A 23,445-nucleotide genomic window follows, 5' to 3' on the forward strand; every position below is an offset into this window, starting at 1 on the left:
CTCCATTTCTACAGGGCTTCAAGCTCATCTAATAAAAATAAATGTGATTAAACCATTAAATAAGAAAAAAAAGCCACCTGCCTAATAAAGTGAATAAAGAGATAAATAGAAAAAATAGGCTACAAACAGTTATTGCAACCAAACACAAATCTTAGTTTTGCACTGACAAGCTAAGACAACCAGAAGAAACCCAATAATAAAAGCAAACAAACCAATTCATCAAGGGAGAAAATTCTTTCTAAAACACAGATATGCAAGTATCTAAATGTCAATAATGTACCATTGGAATAATTTCTTAACAATGAGAAATTAATGTTTAAATGGTCAACAAAAGATCTTCAGGCCATTGCAGCTGGTGGTGATTCTGACAATGGAAGCCTGTTCCTGGGAGCTAACTCTGTGATATACCCGGGCTAGCTCTCTGCATCTACTCGTGACCATGGGTTATTTCCAGGGAATAGCAACCAGACAGCATCTTCTCTTTTTTCTTCATACACACAGAGTGAAGCCCAAGTGAAACTGACAATATTAACAGTCTGAACCTAGCCTTGAACCCTTGTGCCGGGACTCGAACCCAGTCTAAACCCAGATTGGGACTTGACCCCAAGGTTTTAAATTAGAATCACTCACCCTGTGTCTAGACTCACTGAGGTTCAGGTTCTTCATGTCTCCACAGAGAAGGAATTCAGCAAGAGACAAAGGGATAGGCAAGAAATAGATTTATTAAGACAGAACACTTGTGAGAGATGCAAGCGGGCAGCCACGGAAGCTCTGCCCTTAAGATCCGGAGGGCTACAATTATCAGCCAAGGGGAATGGGGGTTGGAAAAGTCCACCTCTTCCTTTCTGGGAGCAGTAGCTCCTCCTTAGTATCAGGTAAGGTGTGTATTCAAATCCTCAAAAGGCTGGTCCTCAAACTCTTGCCCTTGGTCTGAATATGAATGCAGGCCTAATCCCACCCCCCACGCAACGACCTGAGGCAATTCTCAAGGCTCCACTGATGAAGCAAACCTGCCTTGTTCTGATGGCTTTTTTTGAGCAATTTATTTACTTACAGCAATCTCCCAATGTCCCCTAAGTTTCCCTCCTTATCTGTGGTCCTTTATTAGGACTTCTAAAAATATCTGTGTCTAACTCCATCCCTATCACAAAGACAAATTAAATTGCACCTATGGTAATATGTTCTCTGCTAAAATTGGAGAGAAAAAGACCCTAATCATGCACATCTTGGAAGAACTAAAAGAAAATCCTTAAGAAAAATAATGACATGCGGATGGCTTCAGCTGAAGTTGGACACCAAGCAATATAGTCTTCCGAACCCTCTCCCATTTTGCTCTTCTTCCAATTGTGGAGCCCCTTTCCTATTTCAAAGCAAAATCTACTTTTCATACCCCAAATCTATTTTCATAAGAGGAACTGGCATCGCCTTTGTGTAAATCAAATCACTGTGTTGCCTCCCCCAGGGGTATTTGCCCTTCATGCTTTACTTCTAGCTCAATTTAACAAATGCTTACTGGAAGCCTATTATATACAAGGTATTTCCCAGATTCTAGAAGTGGAATAAAAGCCTTCATGTTCTTAGACAGGGATTTCAAACATTAATGAGTAGGTAGGCAAGGGAGTTTTTCTCTGGATAACATCTGACCCTCTGCCCCTGTACCCTTCTAAATGACCTTTGTTGTTAGGCATCACAGAACCACTACACACATTTCCACATTCCTCACATTTTGAATCTAATTTTCCCCTTGCCCTGGGATCTTAAAGAATCAGTAGCACAAGCATTACCATAACCAAATTTCTGGCTTATTCCACTTTTCTTTTCATAGCATTTCTGACTTACTCCCTTATGCCTAAATTCCTTAATACCCTGAAGAAGACAAAAGTCTTAAAAGAGAGAAAACTATTGTTGAACATCTCATTTTGCCAGGCACTCTACATGTTAATCCTTGCAACTACAAAATTAGTGGCATACTTTCCATCTTAGAAAAAAGGGATCTGAGGCTCAGAGAGGTTTAGAAACTAATTCAAGTAGTTTAGGAACTAATTGTGGCAGAAAACTCACAATTAAGTTCCACAAATCTGACTCCAAAGCCAGTAATTTTTCCATCACAGCACAGGTTCTCAAACGGGATTGGAGTGGAGTGGGGTGGGGGGTCTGCCTCTCAGGTGATCTTTGGCAACATCTGGAAACATCTTTGGACACAACCACGGGTGGAGTGCAAGCAGTGGGTAGGGGCCAGGGACGCTGCCAAACATCCTCCCCGCCCCAACGAAGAATTATGCATCTGGCCGAAAATGTCAATAGAGCCACTGCTGAGGACACATGGCAGAACGCTCCCAGGCTCCATTCTGTGACTCCCAAGGATTCAAAAGTAACCGCTTTAAAATTAAACAAATTGTAGAAAGCCATGGAAAAATCAACGCCTCGTTCATGTTGCAATACTCTTCCAACATAAGGGAAAACCGATTTTATTAAGACAAAAAAGGCGGAGGGGGATGGTGAAAGGAGGAGGGAAGCTAAGGAAGCAGGAAAGAAACACAAACTGATTATCCGGGTTAAAAATCAAGATATAAATATGTGGGTGTTTTTCATTCTCATGATTTTTCACTAATTCAAATGTTCATGGGTTACTTTGAGATGTAATTATTTGGAATTGGTTAAATGTTACCCTGACCACAGCCAACATGGGCGTTTTGACTTTTTCCTGGGACCCAGGGGACACAGATGCCAGATGAAACCACCACTTCTTCCTGTTCTTCCCGCTGGGACAAGGCCTGTCAGGTGCTGGCGGCTTGACTCCTGACAAGCAGCCGCTCTGTGGACTACTGGCAGAGTCCCAGAGCAACAGACTGGCGCTTAAGGTTCTTTCCCTGCCGGGCCCCTCCATCCCGGCACCTCCATCCCGGCACCCTCCCGGCTTTCCTCCCCTCTGCGGCTACCCCCGGGGGCGGGGCAGCGAGAGCGCACGTCCCAACGCCGTGACGTCACAATCCCGGCGCCGTGGAACCCGCCCTTAGCAACCGGCCTTGCGACAGTCTCCATCCGCTGCCGCCCCCTCGCCGGCCCCTCGTTGCCAAACCTCTGCTGCGGGGGCTGGCCGGGCACGGGGAAGGACCGAAGGGGACCCGGCTGTACCCACGGCGGCTGCAAGAGGTCTAAGCATGGATGGCAGCCGAAGAGGTAAAGGGCAGCTGTCGCGAGCTACCGCTAGCCATCTCGCGCCGGCCGGCTGTCGGGCCTTCGGGTCCAGGCTGCGCGGTTCTAGGCCGAGCGCTGGGCGCTCCCTGTCCCCTTTTTAGTCGCCAGTGTTGACCCGAGTGTTGCCCCGTGCTGCCTAGGCTTCTTGCATCAGAGGAAGCCTTGCTTGTGGGGTTCACAGGTCCGCTTCTTGCTCTGAATTTGTTGCCCTGCCTCCAGGAGACCCTGCCCCTGGAATTCGAGGTCGGAGACGAACCAAAATTGGTGTTTGGAGTGAGACTTCTCTGGGCCCCCAAATCAAGCCCCGCTGCACTCCTCAGGAGTGGCCCTCAGTTATCCCAGCTTTTGAACGTGGTGGTACAAACGCCTCTGTCTTGGAGCTCTTGGGGATTAAATGCAGATGATACATACAAAGCTCTTAGCACAGTATAAATACTCAGTAAATACGAAATCCTCCATATTGTAACCCCATCCCCGCCCCACCAAACTAGTGAGTAACCCAGGGATTCTCTAACTTTAGTGTGAGTAGGAATAGTGCTAAAATTCAGTAGGTCTGATGAGGACTGAGCCTTTGCATTTCTAATAAACTTCCAAATAATGTCGTGTTGCTGGCTGTAGTTTTAGTAGCAAAGGCCTAATCCGTAATCTGCTCTTGACTGAATAGCCTGGTTAAAGTGGACATTACAGTGGATCCACTGGAGCCACGTAACTTTAAACATCTATGCCTCAGACCGATCCAGATCATTTGCATTTTCTGAGCAAGGCGTTTAAGGCAATCTCCAGACCTCTTCTGGCAATTTAGTGTTCTTATGTTTTAAACTGTACCTTTAAAGCCAGCTGCTAGATGGTTCCTTGCAATCAGTCTTGTTTGAATACAGGTGTGCCTTTATTATGTAATCTTTGATCAAAAAAAGTGCTGATCTGAATGTAGGAAATAACTGTATATTAGTAACCTAAGTTCCAGGAAAAGCAAACCAACATGCCTTTATGGTTTTCAGAAATTTTACCACATAAGTTAACATTACCTTTGCTGTGTACCAGAAAATATTTCTGAATTTCCTTAGTTTTAAATGCACAAAACATCTTGTATTATTCTCATTTCACAGTGAATAAAAGTAATTTGCCCAAGTCACAGTAAGTGGCACAACAGGCTTTGAATACAGGTGTAATGAATGTGAAACTAGTGCCATTGTTTCGTTTACTATTCCTTTGTAGAACTGGGAGCATGGGAAAGGATGTATGTCAAATTTAGAGTATAATGGCCTTAATAAGACAGTAAGTCTCAGTGTTTATTAAATTTTTTAAAATCAGGTTCATGTCAAGAGATAATACGGGAGTTCCCGTAGTGGCGCAGTGGTTAACGAATCCGACTGGGAACCATGAGGTTGCGGGTTCGGTCCCTGCCCTTGCTCAGTGGATTAACGATCCGGCGTTGCCGTGAGCTGTGGTGTAGGTTGCAGACGCGGCTCGGATCCCGCGTTGCTGTGGCTCTGGCGTAGGCCGGTGGCTACAGCTCCGATTAGACCCCTAGCCTGGGAACCTCCATATGCCGCGGGAGCGGCCCAGGAGATAACAACAACAACAACAACAACAACAAAAAGACAATACCGTTTATATTTCCATAACTTACCCAATTAGCTTCATTTTTAGGACATTATATAATGTATGGTATCAAACATTAATTTTGAGTTTTTAAGAAAAATGTAATATTCCCCAGATATCTGGGGTAGTCAGTTCTCCTATACATAATTATTAATAGGAAACCATATTTTAGCCAACGCTAAAATAATTTTAATTGAAAATTTTGCGCTTTCTAAATTTGTTAGATTTCATTGAAGTTACCTGTGATGATTTCAAGAGCACAAAATGTTAAGGCATCTAAAGTTAAAATTTATTTATCTTTTGTCATTTATTCTCTGTGACATTTGCTATCTTCTCTGTATACCTACTTTTCCTTTTTCTATGGACTGCAGAGAAACATACATACATTAGAAAGGAGTTTGGAGGTCATAAGCTGCATACAGAGAATAAACTGTATTTCTTAGCCTGTTTCATATGGTATAGTAAATTAGAGCATGGTTTAACTCCTAAGCAGTTTATATTGATCAAGATAGGATAATGGTTAAGACTCAGGAACCAGAGTGCCTGGATTCAGATCCAAAATCTGTCACATTTTAGTTGTATAACCTTGGATAAATTGCATCGCTTTATCTCTCTGTGCTTCATCTATAAAGCGGGGATAATGATAGTACCTATGTCCTAGGATTGTTGTAAGGATTAAGTGAATTTGTAGCTACGAAGTGATTAGCACTGTGTCTGGCATGGTTAGCAGTGTTCAGTAAGTTAGTTATTTGACTGCAGGCGAAGAAACCCAACTCAAACTGGCTGAAGCTTAAAATGGGAACTTTTGAGCGCAGGTAGAGAAAGTCTAGGGTGGGTAGAGCTCCAAACATAGTTAGATCCTGGTATTCAAATGATGTTACCAGGTTTCTCTTTCCATCTTTGTTCCACTTTCCTCTGTTTAGGCTTCATTCTCCGTCTCAGACGGGTTCCCATTGTGCAGTGCAGGCTGGCCACCAATAGTGCCAGGCTTGTTTATATTCTAGGGATTTCCCAATAGTTCCAATAAATAAAAGTCCCAGGATTGTGTCTCGTTGGCTGGACTTGGGTCACATAGTCATTCCTGATTCAATCGACAGAGTTGGCCAGGTGGGGGTGATATTCCCCCTTCTGAGCTCTGGGATCCACAGCTGAGCTAAGAAGGGGAGGAGTGGTTCCCCAAGCAGGTTGAGGTCCTATTTCTAGATAAAGGGGCATTGGATTCTGGTCAGACAAAAAGCCAACCCTTTTTTCCCTCTGAAGAAGTAAGGTTTGCCTGAGAGTTTGGTGGTTACTTTGCTTTTTTTATGTTTAGTCTCTCTTTCTTGACAGAAACGTATGCTGTCTTCATTACCAACTCAAATGGTATTACCTGGACTTTTCTTGTCCTAAATAAGTTTAATTTTTTCCTTCTTGCTCTCTGGCCTATGATGTAGAAGGACCTTCTCAGGTATTCTGATCTTCAGACTGTTTTTTTGTTTGTTTTGGTCTGTTCTAGCAGGCTTTGTTCTCTAATCCTGGATTTTAGTTCTACTATCTCAACACCTCTTTTTCTATTTTCTTGTTTTGTTTTTAATTTAATGGCCACACTCAGCACCTGGAAGGTCCTGGGCCAGGAATTGAATCTGAGCTACAGCCGCAGCGATGCTGGATCCTTTAACCCTGTGCACCTCTGCTGTGACCTAAACCACTGCAGTCGGATTCTTAACCCTTGTGCCACAGAGGGAACACCTACCTCTTTTTGTATTTTCCAACATGCCTGTTTCTTCCAGACTTTGTCTTTGTCTTCTCCACACATTTATAGCTTATAAAAAGCCTGCCTGATAGCAGATTTTACCAACTTAAAACATGTCTTGGGAAACAGTATATTTTGGGGGTTTGTTTTTTTGTTTTTGCTCTTTTTATACCACAGCCACGGCAACGCAGGATCCAAGCTGCTTCTGTGACCTGCACCACAGCTCATGGAAACGCCAGATTCTTAGTCCACTGAGTGAGGCCAGGAATCGAACCCACACCCTCATGGTTCCTAGTCAGATTTGTTTCCGCTGCGCCACGACAGGAACTCCGGGATGCACTATATTTTGAATGTTAAATTCCACTGAACTCTATAACTCAACCTACTGTCTTGGGGGTTACCCCTCACAGCACAGTCACTTTTATGGGGAAAGAAATTATTTTGTCACAAAGTATATAAAAGCTGTGCATAGCCAATCTGGTCTAAAAGACAAGACACTGACCTTAGGGGAGATAGTGAGTTTTCTACCACTAGAAGTGCTTTTAAATAGAAGATGTTGAGCTAGAATCCAAGCAAGAGGGTGAGCCGGTTGAACTAAATGAACCTTAGGACATCTTTTAATCATCATCAAGTTCTGGTTCTGACCTTTTTATGTGCTTATACATAATAACATTACACTATATAATTTATGATCTACTAAATTACTTTGTGAGAGGACTAGACTATGGTTAACTGAAATAGGTAATACATTTGTATTAACTCAAAATCGTATTCTATTTCGAAATCATTTAAAAACCAATAGGGTCAGTGGTTTACGGAATAAAGTCAGTGTATATCCAATAACATAAATGATGTATTTATCATTTTATCTAATGAAACTTAAGTCTCCGGGCACAACAATTTTGAAAATAACTTATTAAAAGAGAAAGGCTTTTACCTATGGCATCAGGATTTTTGTCTGATATTGCTGGTTAATAGTATGATTGAATAAAGTTTTAAACAATTCTGGTAGTTAAGGATAAATATTTTACTTTTTATTTGCTCAATATTGTCTTTGTAGAAGTTGTATTTCATTTATCCTAATTCATATTTTTTTGTTAAAAGTCAGAGCAACTTCAGTCCTTCCCAGATACGGTCCACCGTGCCTATTTAAAGGACACTTGAGCACCAAAAGTAATGGTAAGTGAGGTACTTAAAAAATGGTAAAAGATTGTTAAAAAATTGACTATGTTTACTTTATTTGTGAATAATATAACATAGTAAAAAATACTTTGTTTAATCATACTTGAACTTCATATTATTAATTAAATATTATAGGAATTCTTGAGATTCGAGAATTTAGGAGTCCCTCACACCTTGAATGTGGACCTGGCCACCTCCTGTTCGCTGCTGCAGCTCCAGCCCGGCTCTGCTCTTTGCTGGTGGCCTACCCTGGCTGAAGGCATGCCTTCCTTGTTAAAACAGTGATTAGAGGTTGTTAAAGACACAGCACTGAAAAGGAGAAGCTGTGCAGAGAAAAAAAGCACTTGAAAAATGCATTTTCTGTCAGGAACAAACACTTATCCAATTGGGCCTCTTTATCCAATTGAATTTCTAGATCCAGTGAATTGGAGATACAAACTTTCTAAATGTTTTCATATTTTACAGCCTTTAAATTTTAATGTACGTGGAAAATATTTTTATAATTATAGCTTAAAATTTTTAATCCTAGGTTTTTAGGCAAAATAATTCTTTTTTTTTTCCTTATTTACATGAAAAAATCTTTGATACTGATCCTCTACATGTGAAAGAAGAATCATTTTCAGTTACCTCACTTATTTCTTTGTACTAAAGTAAATATACACATAGAGCCAGAATCATGAACTTTGAAAAATAATTTTTAGCTAGAAATTTGAACTAGTTTTAAAATAGGCATGCATAGAAAAGCAGGATGAAGAACTATATGTAGTTTACTAATTTTTTTTAAAGGATATATGTATAAAGCTGTTATAAATATGCGCTGCATTGGTTCACATCTAAACTGCATTCTTTATCAGCTGTATGACCTTGAAGACCATACTGTCTGTGCCTCAGTTTCCATGTCTAGTAAATGGTGATAATAATGACTAAATGAGTTTTTACATGCGTGCATGGTACCTAATCAATAAATGTTTTTAGTAGTAGTTGCAGTAGTAATGTCAAGCTTATCATTTTGTATATGCTTTCATCGCGCATAGAATTTCCATAGAAAATCACAGAGTATACTGCTGGGAGAGAAGACTGGGAGTCATGGCAGGAAATTCATAATTTTCCAGTCTCTACATGCTGTTTTAGTTGTTTGATTCTTTTTTTTTTAACCACATGCATGTATTACTTCTCAGAAACTTTTTAATATTTAAAGAAATTATACCTACATTTATACTTTTATATACATGCTTAATCCTAAGATTTTTTTTAACATCTAAAGTCAAGAAGTTTAATGTCATTGAATTTCTTTGTGATTGTTCTTAAAATAGTCCTAATACTTCAAAAAAAAAAAAAAAAAAAGGCCAGTAAATTGATTTGTAGGTCTTGTTTTCAGGTGTAAAAATTAGAAGTTTGCATCTCAAAATAGAATCTTTGCCTACAGTTTTGGAGTGTGGGATTTGCTTGATTTCCCAAACTCCCCATGTTTTCAGGTGTTAACAATGGCTACATTATTTCATCATCAGGCAAGTAGGTAAACCTTTTTAGTTAGGAGACAGAGAGCTGTTGATAAGAAGCAGCTTTGTTAAATGTAATGGTTGATTATATTCCAGAATCTCTTTGCAAGACTCTCAGGCTTGTAAAACTTTCTTAGAAAGGTTTGAACCCAAAGTAGTCAGTAGCTCATCAGTTATCAGTGCAAGATTACAGTGGGGACATATTCAGCATCACAGATACAATGTCAGTGTGTCCATGGTTAAATTTCAGAACAGTTTTTATAAAAATGAACTTAGTAGTCAGTAATTTGTTTACTCTCGTGATGATTTTTATTTTAATTTTAAATATTTAATTAAATATGTTTTAATTTTTAGCTTTTTGCACTGACTCCTCCTCTCTCAGACTAAGTACCCTCCACCTGGTCAAGAATCACATGGCTGTTCACTATAATAAAATCCTTTCAGCCAAAGGTAAAAATGTGCAAATATTAACTTTCTGTACCCAATTTAAACCCTTTTCAGTTTCACTTCTAATTAATGTAAATATGTAGCAAAAATGAATACATTATATATAAATGGGTTTGTGTTTGATGCAGTGAGATATCAACTACTGACTTCTACATCTATATACCTACAAATTCAGAATGCCATTATTAACTGTATTTGAAATCTGTATAATGCCTATTATTTAATTTCCCGTTATTCCTAGTGTCTGTGTATATATTTTTGTTTTGTTTTGTTTTCTTCTTCTTCTTTTTGCTTTTTAGGTCCACACTTGCAGCATATGGAAGTTAGCAGGCTAAGGGTCGAAACAGAGCTACACCTGCTGGCCACAGCCACATGGAACCTGAGTCACGTCTGCAACTACACCACAGTGCATGGCATCACCAGATCCTTAACCCATTGAGCGAGGCCAGGGATCAAACCCACATCCTCATGGATACTAATAGGATTCATTACCACTGAGCACAATGGGAACTCCCCTAGTATATTTTTGTGGTTAGATACTGATCATAATATAGCAAAAAGTTTATAATCTGCTCTTTTGTTTTCAAATCTGAAGAATTTTCACAAAGAAAAGAAGATGGTAACTACAGTCTTTTCTTTTTTGTCAGCTTTATTGAGATGTCACTTATATACAATAAAATGTCCTAATTTTAAGTGTACAGTTGAATATTTTGAAAAACATATACATTTTTATGATAACCACTACAATCAGGCTATAAAAAAGGGATCAGCTAACTATAGCTTGCCGGCCAAATCCTCCTGCCACCTGTTTTTTTACAGCTCCTGTACTGAGAATATTTTTATTTATTTTTTATTTTATTTTATTTATTTATTTATTTATTTATTTATTTTGTCTTTTTGCCTTTTTCTAGGGCTACACCCATGGTATATGGAGGTTCCCAGGCTAGGGGTCTAATTGGAGCTGTAGCTGCCAAGCCTACGCCAGAGCCACAGAAACATGGGATCCGAGCTGTGTCTGCAACCTATACCACAGCTGACAGCAACACCGGATCCTTAACCCACTGAGCAAGGCCAGGGATCGAACCTGCAACCTCATCATTCCTAGTCGGATTCGTTAACCACTGAGCCGCGACGGGAACTCCAGAATATTTTTAAATGGTTGGAAAAAAGTCGGAAGAACAGTATTTTTGTAAAGTGAATTCACACGAAAATTGAAATTTTGTTCATAAATAAACACAGTCACATCATTCTTTTGCATATTGTCTGTGGTGGCTTTTTGCGGCATATGGAAGTTCCCTGGGCCAGGGATCGAATCAAAGCCACATCTGTAACCTTCACCACAGCTGCAGCAATGTTGGATCCTTAACCTACTCTGCTATGCTCGGGATCAAACTGGCAGTGCCACATAGACAGGCCAGATCATTAACCCACTGTGCCACAGCAGAAACATCCTCTGTGGTGGCTTTTTCATTAAAAGGCAGGGTTCTCCAAGTCCATGATTCTCTTTTCTGGGAAAATAACAATTAAAAAATAAAAAAAAGCAGAGTCGATTAGTTGTGATAGAGGAAAAGCCTAAAGAATTTACTATCTGTTCCTTTACAGAAAATGTTCACTCCTGGTATAGAACATTTTCCTCATCCCCAAAAGTTCTCTTTAGTCCTTTGTAATCACTCTTTTCCCCCCAGTTCCTGGCAACCACTCATCTCCCTTCTATCCCTATAGTTTCGCTTTTTCTAGAATTTCATATAAATTAATTACAAAATACATATTTTGGGTCTGGCTTCTTTCAGTTAGTTAACACTTTTGAAACTAATCCATGTTCAGTATTTCTTCCTTTTTATTATAATTACTATTCCAGTTAATAAATAAACCACAGTCTATCAATTCACCAGTTGGTGGACATTTGGATTGTATTGACTCAATACTATTAAGAATAAAGCTACTGGGAGTTCTTATTATGCGTTATTGGGTTAAGAACCCAACGTGTTATCCATGAGGATGCGAGTTTGATCACTGGCCTCACTCAGTGTGTTAAGGATCCAGTGTTGCCACAAGCTGTAGCATAGGCTGGCAGCTCCAGCTCTGATTCAACCCCTAGCCTAGGAACATCCATATGCTGCAGATGCAGCCGTTTAAAAAAAAAAAAAAAAAAAGATAAAGCTGCTATAAACGTTCACATAGAATCTTTGAACATATGTTTCCATTTCACTTGGATAAGTTTATTTACTAAAAGTGGAATTGTGGGGTAATACGGTAAGGGTATGTTTAACCCTTATAAGAAACTGCCAAACTTTTTCAGAATGACTGTCATTTTGCATTTCCGTCACTTCCACATCCCCACCAAACCTTCCTGTTGGCGGTCCTTTTTTAGGCATTCTAGTGGATATGTAATGGTATCTCATAGGGTTTTACTTTTTGTATTTCCCTAATGCCTAATAATGGCGAGCACTTTTTTTTTTTTTTTTTAATTTATGGTCACACCCGCGGCATACGGAAGTTTCTGGGCTGGGAATTTAACCTGAGCCACAGTTGTAACCTATGCCACAGCTGTAGCAACACTGGATCCTTTAACCCACTGTGCCAGGCTGAAGATCAAACCTCCACCTCCACAGGGACCCGAGCTGCTGCAGTTGGATTCTTAACCCACTGTGCCACAGCAGGAACTCCTTCCTTTTTTTAATTGAAATATAGTTGCCGTACAATATTTTGTCAGTTTCAGGTGAACTACGTAGTGATTTGACATTTGGATAAATTATGAAATGATAACCAAGATAAGTCTAATAACGATCTGTCCCCATAAAGTTATTACAGTGTCATTGACCATATTCCTTATGCCATATGTAACTTATCCATGACATTTTATAATTGGATGTTTCTATCTCTTAAATCTCCTTCACCTATTTTGGCCCCCATTCCCAGCCCCCTCTTTTCTGGCAACCACCCATTTCTTCTCTGTATCGGAGTCTTTTCATTTTGTTTGTTCATTTTGTTTTTCAGATTCCACATATGAGATCATAAATTTTTTCTTTCTTTGTACGATTTATTTCATTTCACATAATACCCTCTAGATCCATTCATGTTTTAGCAAAAGGCAAAGTTTTATTTTTAATGGCTGAGTAATATTCCACAATATATGTGTGTGTATATATATATATATATACACACACCATATCTTTATTCCTTCATCTATCAATAGACACTTTGATTGCATCCATATCTTGGCTATTGTAATGCTGCAGTGAACTCTGGAATACATAAACTTTTTGAATTAGTGTTTTTATTTCCTTTGAGTAAATTCCTAGAAGTGGAATTGCTGGATCGTAGGGTAGTTCTATTTTTATTTTTTTGAGGAAACTTCATACTGATGCACCAATTTACAATCCCATCAAATGTGCACAAGGGTTGCCTTTTCATTGAGCAACTTTTCATGTGCTTATTTGCTATCTTTGTATCTTCTATGGTGACCTATCTATTTAAACCTTTGCCCATTTCTAAAAATGAATTGTCTTCTTTGAGTATTAAGTTGTGAGAGTTCTCTTTCTATAAATAACATACCCTGTGTCAGACACATATTTTGCAAACATTTTCTCAAGTCTTTGACTTGTCTTTTCATTTTCTTTAAGTTTTACCATGAAATTATTTTACTTATTTATTTAATTTGTTTAGGGCCACACCTGTGGCATATGGAAGTTCCCAGGCTAGGGGTCAAACTGGAGCTGCAGCTGCTTATGCCACAGCAATGTGGGATCTGAGCCTTGTCTGCGACTTACACCATAGCTCAGGGCAGTGCTGGATCCCAAACCCAGTGAGCCAGGCCAGAGATAGAACCCACATCCTCATGGATACCAGTCAGATTTGTTTCCACTGTGCCACAAAGGGAACTCCCAAAATAATTTTAGATTTACAGAAAAGTTACAAAAGTAGGACACAATTTCACAGAAACTCTTCACCCATCTTTCCCTGATATTAAGACCTTACATGACTGTAATTAAAACCAGAAAATTAGTATTGATACAATACTGTTGACTACAGACCTCTTTTGAATTTCCCAGTTTTTCACCAGTAGCTTTTAAAAAATTTTTTATTTTTTTCATTTGAAGAGCTAAAGTTTTAACATTTTAGTTCATATTTTATGAGGTTTATCTTATAAGTGATTAAAACATCTAAAGTATTTTGTTACATGTGAAACCAAGTTCAGCATTTCGGTTTTTTAATAGTTTATGCTTTTCATGTCCTATTTAAGAAATCTTGCTTAATCTTAGGTCATTAAGATTTTCTTATGTGTTTTCTTCTAGAAGTATAAATTATAGCTCCTACATTTAAGTTCGTGATCCGTTTTGAGTTAGTTTTGGTCTGTTGGTGTGATGTAAGGATTAATTTTTTGCCTGTGGATATCTAAATATTCCCAGTGATTGTCCTTTCCTCATGGAACTGGCTTGGCACTTTTTGGAAGACAGTTGACCATGTGTGAAGGTCTGTTTCTGGACTTACTCTTCAGGTCTGTTGATCTGTATGTCTGTTAAAATATCTGCACTGCCTTAATCACTATAGCATTACAATAAATCTTGAAATCAGCTAATGTAGGTGCTCCAATTTTGCTCTTATATTTTTTCAAGCTTGTTTTAAGACTCCAGTAACCAGTATGTTAAGTGCATGATACAGGTAGGTTAAGTTAGTGATGCTCTGTGCATTTATTTTCCAGTGTTTACTGTTTCATTTTGAGTAGTTTATATTGCTGTGTTTTCAAGTTCACTAATGTTTTTTTCTGCAGTATCTAATGAGCTCTTAATCTCAACCAGTGTATTTTTTATGAAGGATATTTTTCATCTTTAAAAGTAGCATAAAAAATCAAAACAAGCAACTTCTGGAACATTTTGTGATATTCATATTTGATATTTGTTGTCATTTATAAATATTTAGAATATTATTAAAAAACTGATTTTTCTCTTTCAGCTGCAGTAGACTGCTCAGTTCCACTAAGCATGAGTGCCAGCATCAAATGTAAGTAATTTTTGACATATTCCTTTTTTTTTTATTGTAATGGTGAGTTACTTTTTTTCCTATATATAATAATTTTTATTTTTTTTCATTATAGCTAGTTTACAGTGTTCTGTCAGTTTTCTACTCTACAGCAAGGTTACCCAGTTACACATACATGTATACATTCCTTTTTCTCACATTATCATGCTCCATCATAAGTGACTAGACATAGTTCCTGTGCTGCACAGCAGGATCTCATTGCTAATCCATTCCAAAAGCAATAGTCTGCATCTATTAACCCCAAGTTCCCAATCCATCCCACTCCCTCCCCCTCCCCCTTGGCAATCATGAGTCTATTCTCCAAGTCCATGATTTTCTTTTCTGTGGAAAGGTTCATTTGTGCCATATATTAGATTCCGGATATAAGTGATATCACATGGTATTTGTCTTTCTCTTTATGACTTACTTTACTCAGTATGGGAGTCTCTAGTTCCATCCATGTTGCTGCAAATGGCATTATTTTGTTCTTTTTTATGGCTGAGTACTATTCCATTGTGTATATGTACCACATCTTCCTAATCCAGTTGTCTGTCGATGGACATTTGGGTTGTTTCTGTCTCCTGGGTATTGTGAATAGTGCTGCAATGAACATACGGGTGCATGTGTCTTTTTCAAAGAACGTTTGGTCTGGATATATGCCCAAGAGTGGGATTGCTGGATCATATGATAGTTCTATGTATAGTTTTCTAAGGTACCTCCATACTGTTTTCCATAGTGGTTATACCAACTTACATTCCCACCAACAGAGCAGGAGGGTTCCCTTTTCTCCACACCCCCTCTAGCATTTGTTATTTGTGGGCTTATTAATGATGGCCATTCTGACTGGTGTGAGGTGGTATCTTGTGGTAGTTTTGATTTGCATTTCTCTAATAATCAGTGATGTTGAGTATTTTTTTCATGTGCTCTTTGGCCATCTGTATATCTTCTTTGGAGAAATGTCTATTCAGGTCTTTTGCCCCTTTTTCCATTGGGTTGTCGGCTTCTTTGTTGTTGAGTTGTATAAGTTGTTTGTATATTTTAGAGATTGAGGCCTTGTCAGTTGCATCATTTGAAACTGTTTTCTCCCATTCTGTAAGTTGTCTTTTTGGTTTCTTTTTATGGTTTCCTTTGCTGTGCAAAAGCTTGTAAGTTTGATTAGGTCCCATTGATTTATTTCTGCTTTTATTTCTGTTGCTTTGGGAGACTGACCTGAGAAAACATTTGTAAGGTTGATGTCAGAGAATGTTTTGCCTATGTTCTCTTCCAGGAGTTTGATGGTGTCTTGTCTTACATTTAAATCTCTAAGCCATTTTGAGTGTATTTCTGTGCATGGTGTGAGGGTATTTTCTAGTTTCATTGATTTGCATGCAGCTGTCCAAGTTTCCCAGAAATTCTTGCGGAAAAGACTGTCTTTTTCCTATTTTATGTTCTTGCCTCCTTTGTCAAAGATGAATTGACCATAGGTGTCAGGGTTTATTTCTGAGTTCTCTCTTCTCTTCCATTGGTCTGTATGTCTGTTTTGGTACCACCACAACACTGTCTTGATGACTGTGGCTTTGTAGTAGTGCCTGAAGTCTGAGAGTTAGGCCTCCTGCTTGGTTTTTGTTTCTCAGGATTGCTTTGGCACTTCTGGGTCTTTTGTGGTTCCATAAAAATTTTCGGATTGTTTGTTCTAGTTCTGTGGAAATTGTCATGGGTAATTTGATAGGGATTGCATTGAACCTGTAGATTGCTTTGGGTATTATGGCCATTTTTACAATATTAATTTTTCCAATCTAGGAACGTGGAATATCTTTACGTTTCTTTACATCTTCTTTAATCTCCTTGATTAATTTCCTTGATTAATGTTTTATAGTTCTTTCACCTCCTTGGTCAGGTGTATTCCTGGGTATTTGATCTTTTGGGGGTGCAATTTTAAAAGTATTGTATTCTTATATTCCTTTTCTAATATTTCATTGTTAGTGTACAGAAATGCAACTGATTTCTGAATGTTAATCTTACATCCTGGTATTTTGCTGAATTTGTTGATCAGTCCAAGTAGTTTTTGGGTTGAGTCCTTGGGGTTTTCTGTGTCACCTCTTCTTTTCCTGTTCGGATGCCTTTTATTTCTTTCATTTGTCTGATTGCTGTGGCTAGGACTTCCAATACTATGTTGAATAACAGTGGTGAGAGTAGGTATCCTTGTCTTGTTCCAGATTTTAGTGGAAAGGCTTTCAGCTTTTCTCCATTGAATATTATATTTGCTGTGGGTTGTTGTAAATGACCTTTACTATGTTAAGGTGTGTTCCCTCTGTACCTACTTTGGTAAGAGTTTTTATCATAAATGGATGTTGGACTTTGTCAAATGCTTTTTCTGCGTCTATTGAGATGATCATGTCGTTTTTGACTTTTGTTAATGTGGTGTGTGACGTTGATTTGTGTATGTTGAACCATCCTTGTGAACCTGGGATGAATCCCACCTGGTTGTGGTGTATGATCTTTTTTATATGCTGTTGGATTCTGTTGGCTAAAATTTTGTTGAGGGTTTTTGCATCTATATTTGTCAAAGGTATTGGCTGATAGTTTTCTTTTTTGGTGGCATCTTTGTCTGGTTTTGGAATTAGGGTGATGGTAGTGTCATGGAATGTCTTTAGGAGTGTTGCTTCTTCTTCAACCTTTTGAAAAGTTTATTAAGATGGATATAAGTTCCTCTTTGTATGTTTGGTAGAATTCACCTGTGAAGCGATCTGGTCCTGGACTCTTATTTGTAGGGAGTGTTTTTATGACATACTCAATTTCATTTCTACTGATTTGTCTGTTCAGTTGATCTATTTCTTCTTGATTCAGTTTTGGCAGGCTGTAAGACTCTAGAAAGTCGTCCATTTCTTATAGGTTGTCAAATTTGTTGGCATGCAATTGTTCATAGTATTCTCTCATGGTATTTTGTATTTCTGTAGTATCCTTTTTCATTTCTTATTTTGTTTATTTGGGTTTTTTCTCCCCTCTTCATGGTGAGTCTGGCCAGAGTTTGTCAATTTTGTTTACCTTTACAAAGAACCAGCTCTTGGTTTTATTGATTTTTTTTCTATTGTTTTTTGAATCTCTATTTTATTGATTTCTACTCTAATCTTTATTATTTCCTTCCTTCTGCTGACTTAGGTTTTGTTCTTTTTCTAATTCATTTAGGTAGTGGGTTAAGTTGTCAATTTGATATTTTTCTTCTTTTTTTGAGGAAAGCCTGTGTTGCTGTGAACTTCCCTCTGAGCACTGCTTTTGAAGCATCCCATAGATTTTGAGTGTTTGTGTCCTCATTATCATTTGTCTCAAGGTATTTTTTAATTTCCTTTTTGATTTCCTCAGTGACCCGTTGGTTTTTTAGTAGCATGTTGTTTAGTCCCCATGTAGTTGGTTTTTTCTCATTTCTTTTCCTGTGGTTGATTTCTAGTTTTATGCCATTGTGGTCAGAGAAGATACTTGAAACAATTTCTACACTCTTTATTTGTTGAGGTTAGCTTTGTGCCCCAGTATGTGATCAATCCTTGAGAATATTTCATGTGCACTTGAGAGGAATGTGTATTCTGATTTTTTTGGTTGTAATGTCCTGAAAATTTCAATTAAGTCTACCTTTTCTTTTGTGTCATTTAGGATCTCTGTTGTCTTATTGATTTTTTTGTCTAGAGGATCTGTCCATTGATGTGAGTGGGCTGTTAAATTCTCCCCATCAATTTAAAGTATCCCCATCAATTTCTCCTTTTATGTATGTTAGTATTTGTTGTAGGTGTCTGGGTTCTCCCATATTAGGGGCATATATATTGACAATTAGTAATATCCTCTCCTTGAATGGATCCTTTTACCATTAAATTGTGTCCTTCTTTGTCTTTCTTTATGACCTTCATTTTAAAGTCTATTTTGTTTGATATGAGTATTGCAAATCCTTCTTTCCTGTCTTTTACATTGGCATGAACTATCTTTTCCCATCCCCTCACTTTTAATCACATGTGTCCTTTGTCCTAAGGTGAGTCTCTTGTAGACAGCAGATTGAAGGTTTTTGCTTTTTTATCCAATCTGCCATGCTGTCTTTTGATTAGAGCATTCAGTCCATTGACATTTAAGGTGATAACTGATAGATGTTTATTTATTGCCATTTTAAACCTTGTTTTCCAGTTGATTCTATGTTTCTCTTTTCTTCCTTTCTTTTTTGGTTGGATGATTTCCATTTATTTTACGCTTGAGTACTTTTCAATTTTTGTGAATGTAATGTTTGGTTTTGATTTGTGGTTGCCCTGTTTTTTTAAGTATGTTAACCCCTTGCTATATCTGCTGGCTGTAGCCTGATAGTCATATAGGCTTAAACACATCATTAAAATAAAAAAAAGAATCTGTATTTTCTTTTTTTTTTTTTTTTTGTCTTTTGTCTTTTTTTTTTGTTGTTGTTGTTGTTGTTGTTGTTGTTGCTATTTCTTGGGCCGCTCCTGCGGCATATGGAGGTTCCCAGGCTAGGGGTTGAATCGGAGCTGTAGCCACTGGCCTACGCCAGAGCCACAGCAACACGGGATCCGAGCCACGTCTGCAACCTACACCACAGCTCACGGCAACGCCGGATCGTTAACCCACTGAGCAAGGGCAGGGACCGAACCCGCAACCTCATGGTTCCTAGTTGGATTCGTTAACCACTGCGCCACGACGGGAACTCCGAATCTGTATTTTCTTATTTTCCTTCCCCACATTGTATGATTTTGAAGTCTTTTTTTTTTTTTTTTTTTTTTTTTTTTTTTTATAATGTCTCTGCTGGCTTATTTAAGTGATTGCTTTTCAGTTGTGGTTTCCTCCATTCTGTTTGTTCTTTTTTTTTTTTTTTTTTAATTTAGAGAAGCCCTTTCAGTATTTCTTTTAGCATGGGTTTAGTATTGCTGTACTCTTTTAGCTTTTGTTTCTTGGAGAAATTCTTTATTTCCCCTTCTATTTTAAATGGTATTCTTATGGGATAGAGTATTCTGGGTTGCAGATTTTTTCCTTTCAGCACTTTAAATATATCTTGCCACTCCCTTCTGGGCTGTAGTATTTCTGTAGAGAAATCAGCTGATGGCCTTATGGGGGTTCCCTTATAATTAATGCTTTGCTTTTCTCTTGCTGCCTTTAGAATCCTCTCTTTAACTCTTGCCATTTTTATTATAATATGTCTTGGTGTTGTCTTATCTGGGTTCAACTTGTTTGGGGCCCTCTGTGCTTCCTGTATCTTGATACAGTTTCCTTTAGATTTGGAAAGTTTTCAGACATAATTTCTTTAAATATATTTTCAATCCCTTTTCTTTTTCTTCTCTTTCTGGAATTCCTATTATTGGTAGATTGGCCTGCTTTATATTATCCCATAGATCTCTTATATTGCTTTCATGTTTTTTCATTTGGTTTTCTGTATCCTGTCCTAATTGGGTGATTTCCATTATTTTATCTTCCAAGTCACTAATTTATTCCTCTGAATTATTCATTCTGCTCTTTAGTGCCTTTAGCTCAGTTTGCATCTCTGCAAATGAATTTTATCATTTTTCTTGGCTCCTCCTTATATTTTCTAGTTCCTTTCTAAAGGAATCTGCATTACTGTTCATATCCTCTCTTAATTCCTTGATATTCAGCCTTAATTCCTTCAGTATTTTCACTGTCTCCCTTTTGAACTCAATGTCTGTCCGACTGCAGAGGTCTGTTTCGTTGTTGACTGCTTTAGGTAAATTCTCTTGTTCCTTTAACTGGGATTGGTTTCTGAGCTTCTTTGTCTTGCTTATGTTTTTCTTTTCCTGTGAGTTTAGGGAAGCCAAACCATAGTCTTGTAAGGTTACTTCTATGCAAGAGCACCCCATTGTATTTTTTGAGGGGGTTACTCTTTATTTTTGGTGTGGGAGTTTGAATATTTTCTGTCTCTTTCTTTGGCGTGAGCAGGCTGTTATTCCCTGGATGCTCATTGTGTTTTCATGGAGAAGGAGGCAGTGGATGGGGCCAGCAATCAGTGCCTGGTCACTGGGCTCTCAACAGCAGCAAGGACCTGCAGGAAGGTGGCACAGGCTACTCCTAGTTTCAGGGCCCTGGAAAGTGGCAATGAGCTCTAGGCAGATCTACAAGGCTTCCAGAGCATTTGGCAGTAGCAGTAGCAGGGTGCGTGAGTTCCCAGGGGAGGGAGAGCAACAACAGCTAGAGTTCGATTGCAGTGCTCTCCTCTGAAGTGACTGGAAGCTCCGGTGGTACCTGTTCAGGGACCCCTAGTGGTGGTGGGCCATGACTACCTCGAATCAGTGATGACTGCAGTGGTTTGCCCCTGCCACTTGTAGACCATGCATGAAGCACCCCCTCTCACTTAGCCCACATGGGAGGTGCTGCACAGGCTTCTAGTTGCAAGATCCTGGGAAGTGACAGAAATCAGCTGTGTGGTTACTGCCTGGGAGTATTCAGCAGTGGCAGCAGCAGGGCCAGTGTTCCCAGGGGTGTGAGAGTGCCAACAGGTGGTGTTTGGTCACAGTGCCCTCCTCTGTGGTGCCCTTGAGGTGATTGGGGCTGCAAGTGGTGCCTGTTCACAGACTCCTAGTGGTAATGCAAATTGCCCTTTCTAAAAACAAAAATAAATGGTAAACTACACATAACCTAAAATGTACCATCTTAACCATTTTTACGTCTACTCTTCAGTGACATTCAGTACTTCATATTGTAGTACAACCATCACCACTATCCATTTCCATAATTCTTTTCATCTTGCACAACTGAAACTTGACACCTATGAAACAGCGACTCCCCCACTCACCCACTGCAGCCGTTGTGGTATTTTTGTCTCTGTGTGCTTGACTTCCCTAGGTACCTCATGTAAGTGGAATCATCCAATGCATTTCCTTTTGTGAAAGATTTATATCACTTAGCATAATGTCCTTAAGGTCCATCCATGTAACATGTGTCAGAATCGCCTCACTTTTTAAAACTAAGTAATATTCCATTGTATTTGTATGCCATATTTTGTTTATATATCATAAGTCAATGGACAGTTGGTTGTTTCCACCTTTTGGAAGTCGTAAATAATCCTTCTATAGACATGGGTGTATAACTACTACTTTGAGTCCCTGCTTTCAGCATTTCTGGGTATATACCCAGAAGTGGAATTATGGGTAATTCTGTTTTTACCTTACATTTCCAATTTGAGGGTTCCAGTTTCTCATCCTCCCCAACACCTGTTATTTTCTTTTTTTTTGAGAGTAGCCATCCTAATGTGTATTGACATATTGCTTTTTGAGGAAGCGTATACTAATTTCTGAAAATTATCCATAAAAGAAACTTGTGTATTTCTAAGTTTAGGAACTTAGAATTGAGCCCAGGCTCTGCCATTAAACTATGTAACTTTGGATAATTTAACTTCTGTGGGTTTCATTTTTCCTACATATAAAAATTTGAGTAGTACTAAAAGGCTTGCCCAGGTTTAAGTTTAGAGTTCTGTGATTCACATTGCCCTTGGCTTGTTAAGATTAGTGAAGTAGTCATTAAAAATACCATGACTGGCGCTTTTCTTCAGATAAATACTATCTACTGTTTGTATCCTAATAGCATAACTATATGTGTCTGAAAAGCCACATTGACATACATTACCACAGAATCATGATATATCTCCCCTTTGACCAAATATTTCTATATCCAGAAATCTTTACTAAGGTGATAATCAGACCATCAGATTTGAAATTCCTGTTTTAAAATGTTCTGAAAGATACCATTTGAAACCTTTTGAGTATCTCTCTTTGAGTTCAGTTCAAGAAATATGTACTTTAAAATAGCCAAAGATATCATAGCCTGTGCTTATTAGTAATTATATGAAAATCAAACTTTAATGTTTTCTTAAGCTACTGTGTAAATGAAATTGTTATGTATAGTTTGAGAATTTTTATATTAAAAAAATACCAACTTAAGGCAGTGCTAAAGTAGTGAATGAATGACTGCATAGATAAGGAAATGCCCCTTTCGTGCAATCTGGGAAGGATCACAGACAGCAGTATATTCGTACTCATCTCTCCTTGTATATTTTCCTTCTTTGGGGGGTGGGGAGGGGCACGCCCACTGCATGCAGAAGTTAGTTCTGGAGCCAAGGATCAAGCCTGTGCAACCTGAACCACAGCCATGACAGTGTCAGATCCTTAACCCACTGCACCACCAGGGGAACTCCTTATATATTTTCTTAGTGGAACTTGATAGGACTTCAGCTGAGCTAACTGCCATACCTGTCACTCAGTGAGCACAGTGTCTTTATCAGTCCCTATGCTTGTCCCTTTGTATTCTCCCCCATTCTGTGGCCTTCATGTTTGCAACAGGCCCTAGTATAGGCTCTAGTATTTTTTAATAAATCTTGGGCTAGGAATAATTTTATAGGAGGGGTAAAGGCATTTTATGCAAGAGCAGTGTTTATATACACACACACACACACTTTTTCTTTTTTTTGGTCTTTTCTAGGAGTGCACCCACAGCATATGGAGGTTCCCAGGCTAGGGGTCTAATCGGAGCTGTAGCCACCGGCCTATGGCAGAGCCACAGCAACTCGGTATCCAAGCCACTTCTGCAATCTGCACCACAGCTCACGGCCACACTAGATCCTTAACCTACTGAACAAAGCCAGGGATTGAACCCACAACCTCATGGTTCCTAGTTGGGTTCGGTAACCACTGAACCACGATGGGAACTCCAAGAATATATTTTTAAAGACAGGTTTCATTATATCACACAAGTTATATGGGCAGGTCATTTTATGTCTTTACCTCCTTCTTTGTATAATGA

General features: G+C 38.6%; 1 protein-coding gene across 10 annotated transcripts in view; it reads left to right on the forward strand.

Moving 5' to 3' along the window:
- The first annotated feature begins 3,030 nt into the window (after positions 1-3,030).
- SPATA7 (spermatogenesis associated 7) overlaps positions 3,031-23,445 on the forward strand; it is a 54,594-nt gene continuing 34,179 nt past the window's right edge. For 3 of the 10 annotated variants that reach the window (XM_013978347.3, XM_021098001.2, XM_084966134.1), the window contains exons 1-4: positions 3,041-3,180; positions 7,637-7,711; positions 9,568-9,663; positions 14,614-14,661. In XM_013978347.3, coding sequence (XP_013833801.1) covers positions 3,162-3,180; positions 7,637-7,711; positions 9,568-9,663; positions 14,614-14,661 — 238 coding nt within the window. In that variant the 5' untranslated portion in view covers positions 3,041-3,161. 10 annotated transcript variants of the gene reach the window in all.

Source organism: Sus scrofa, chromosome 7, assembly GCF_054392235.1.
Source record: "Sus scrofa isolate SSC_HxYL_T2T_F1_AM1 chromosome 7, Sscrofa_HxYL_maternal_Yorkshire_Landrace_v2.0, whole genome shotgun sequence".
NCBI classification, from domain to species: Eukaryota; Metazoa; Chordata; class Mammalia; order Artiodactyla; family Suidae; genus Sus; species Sus scrofa.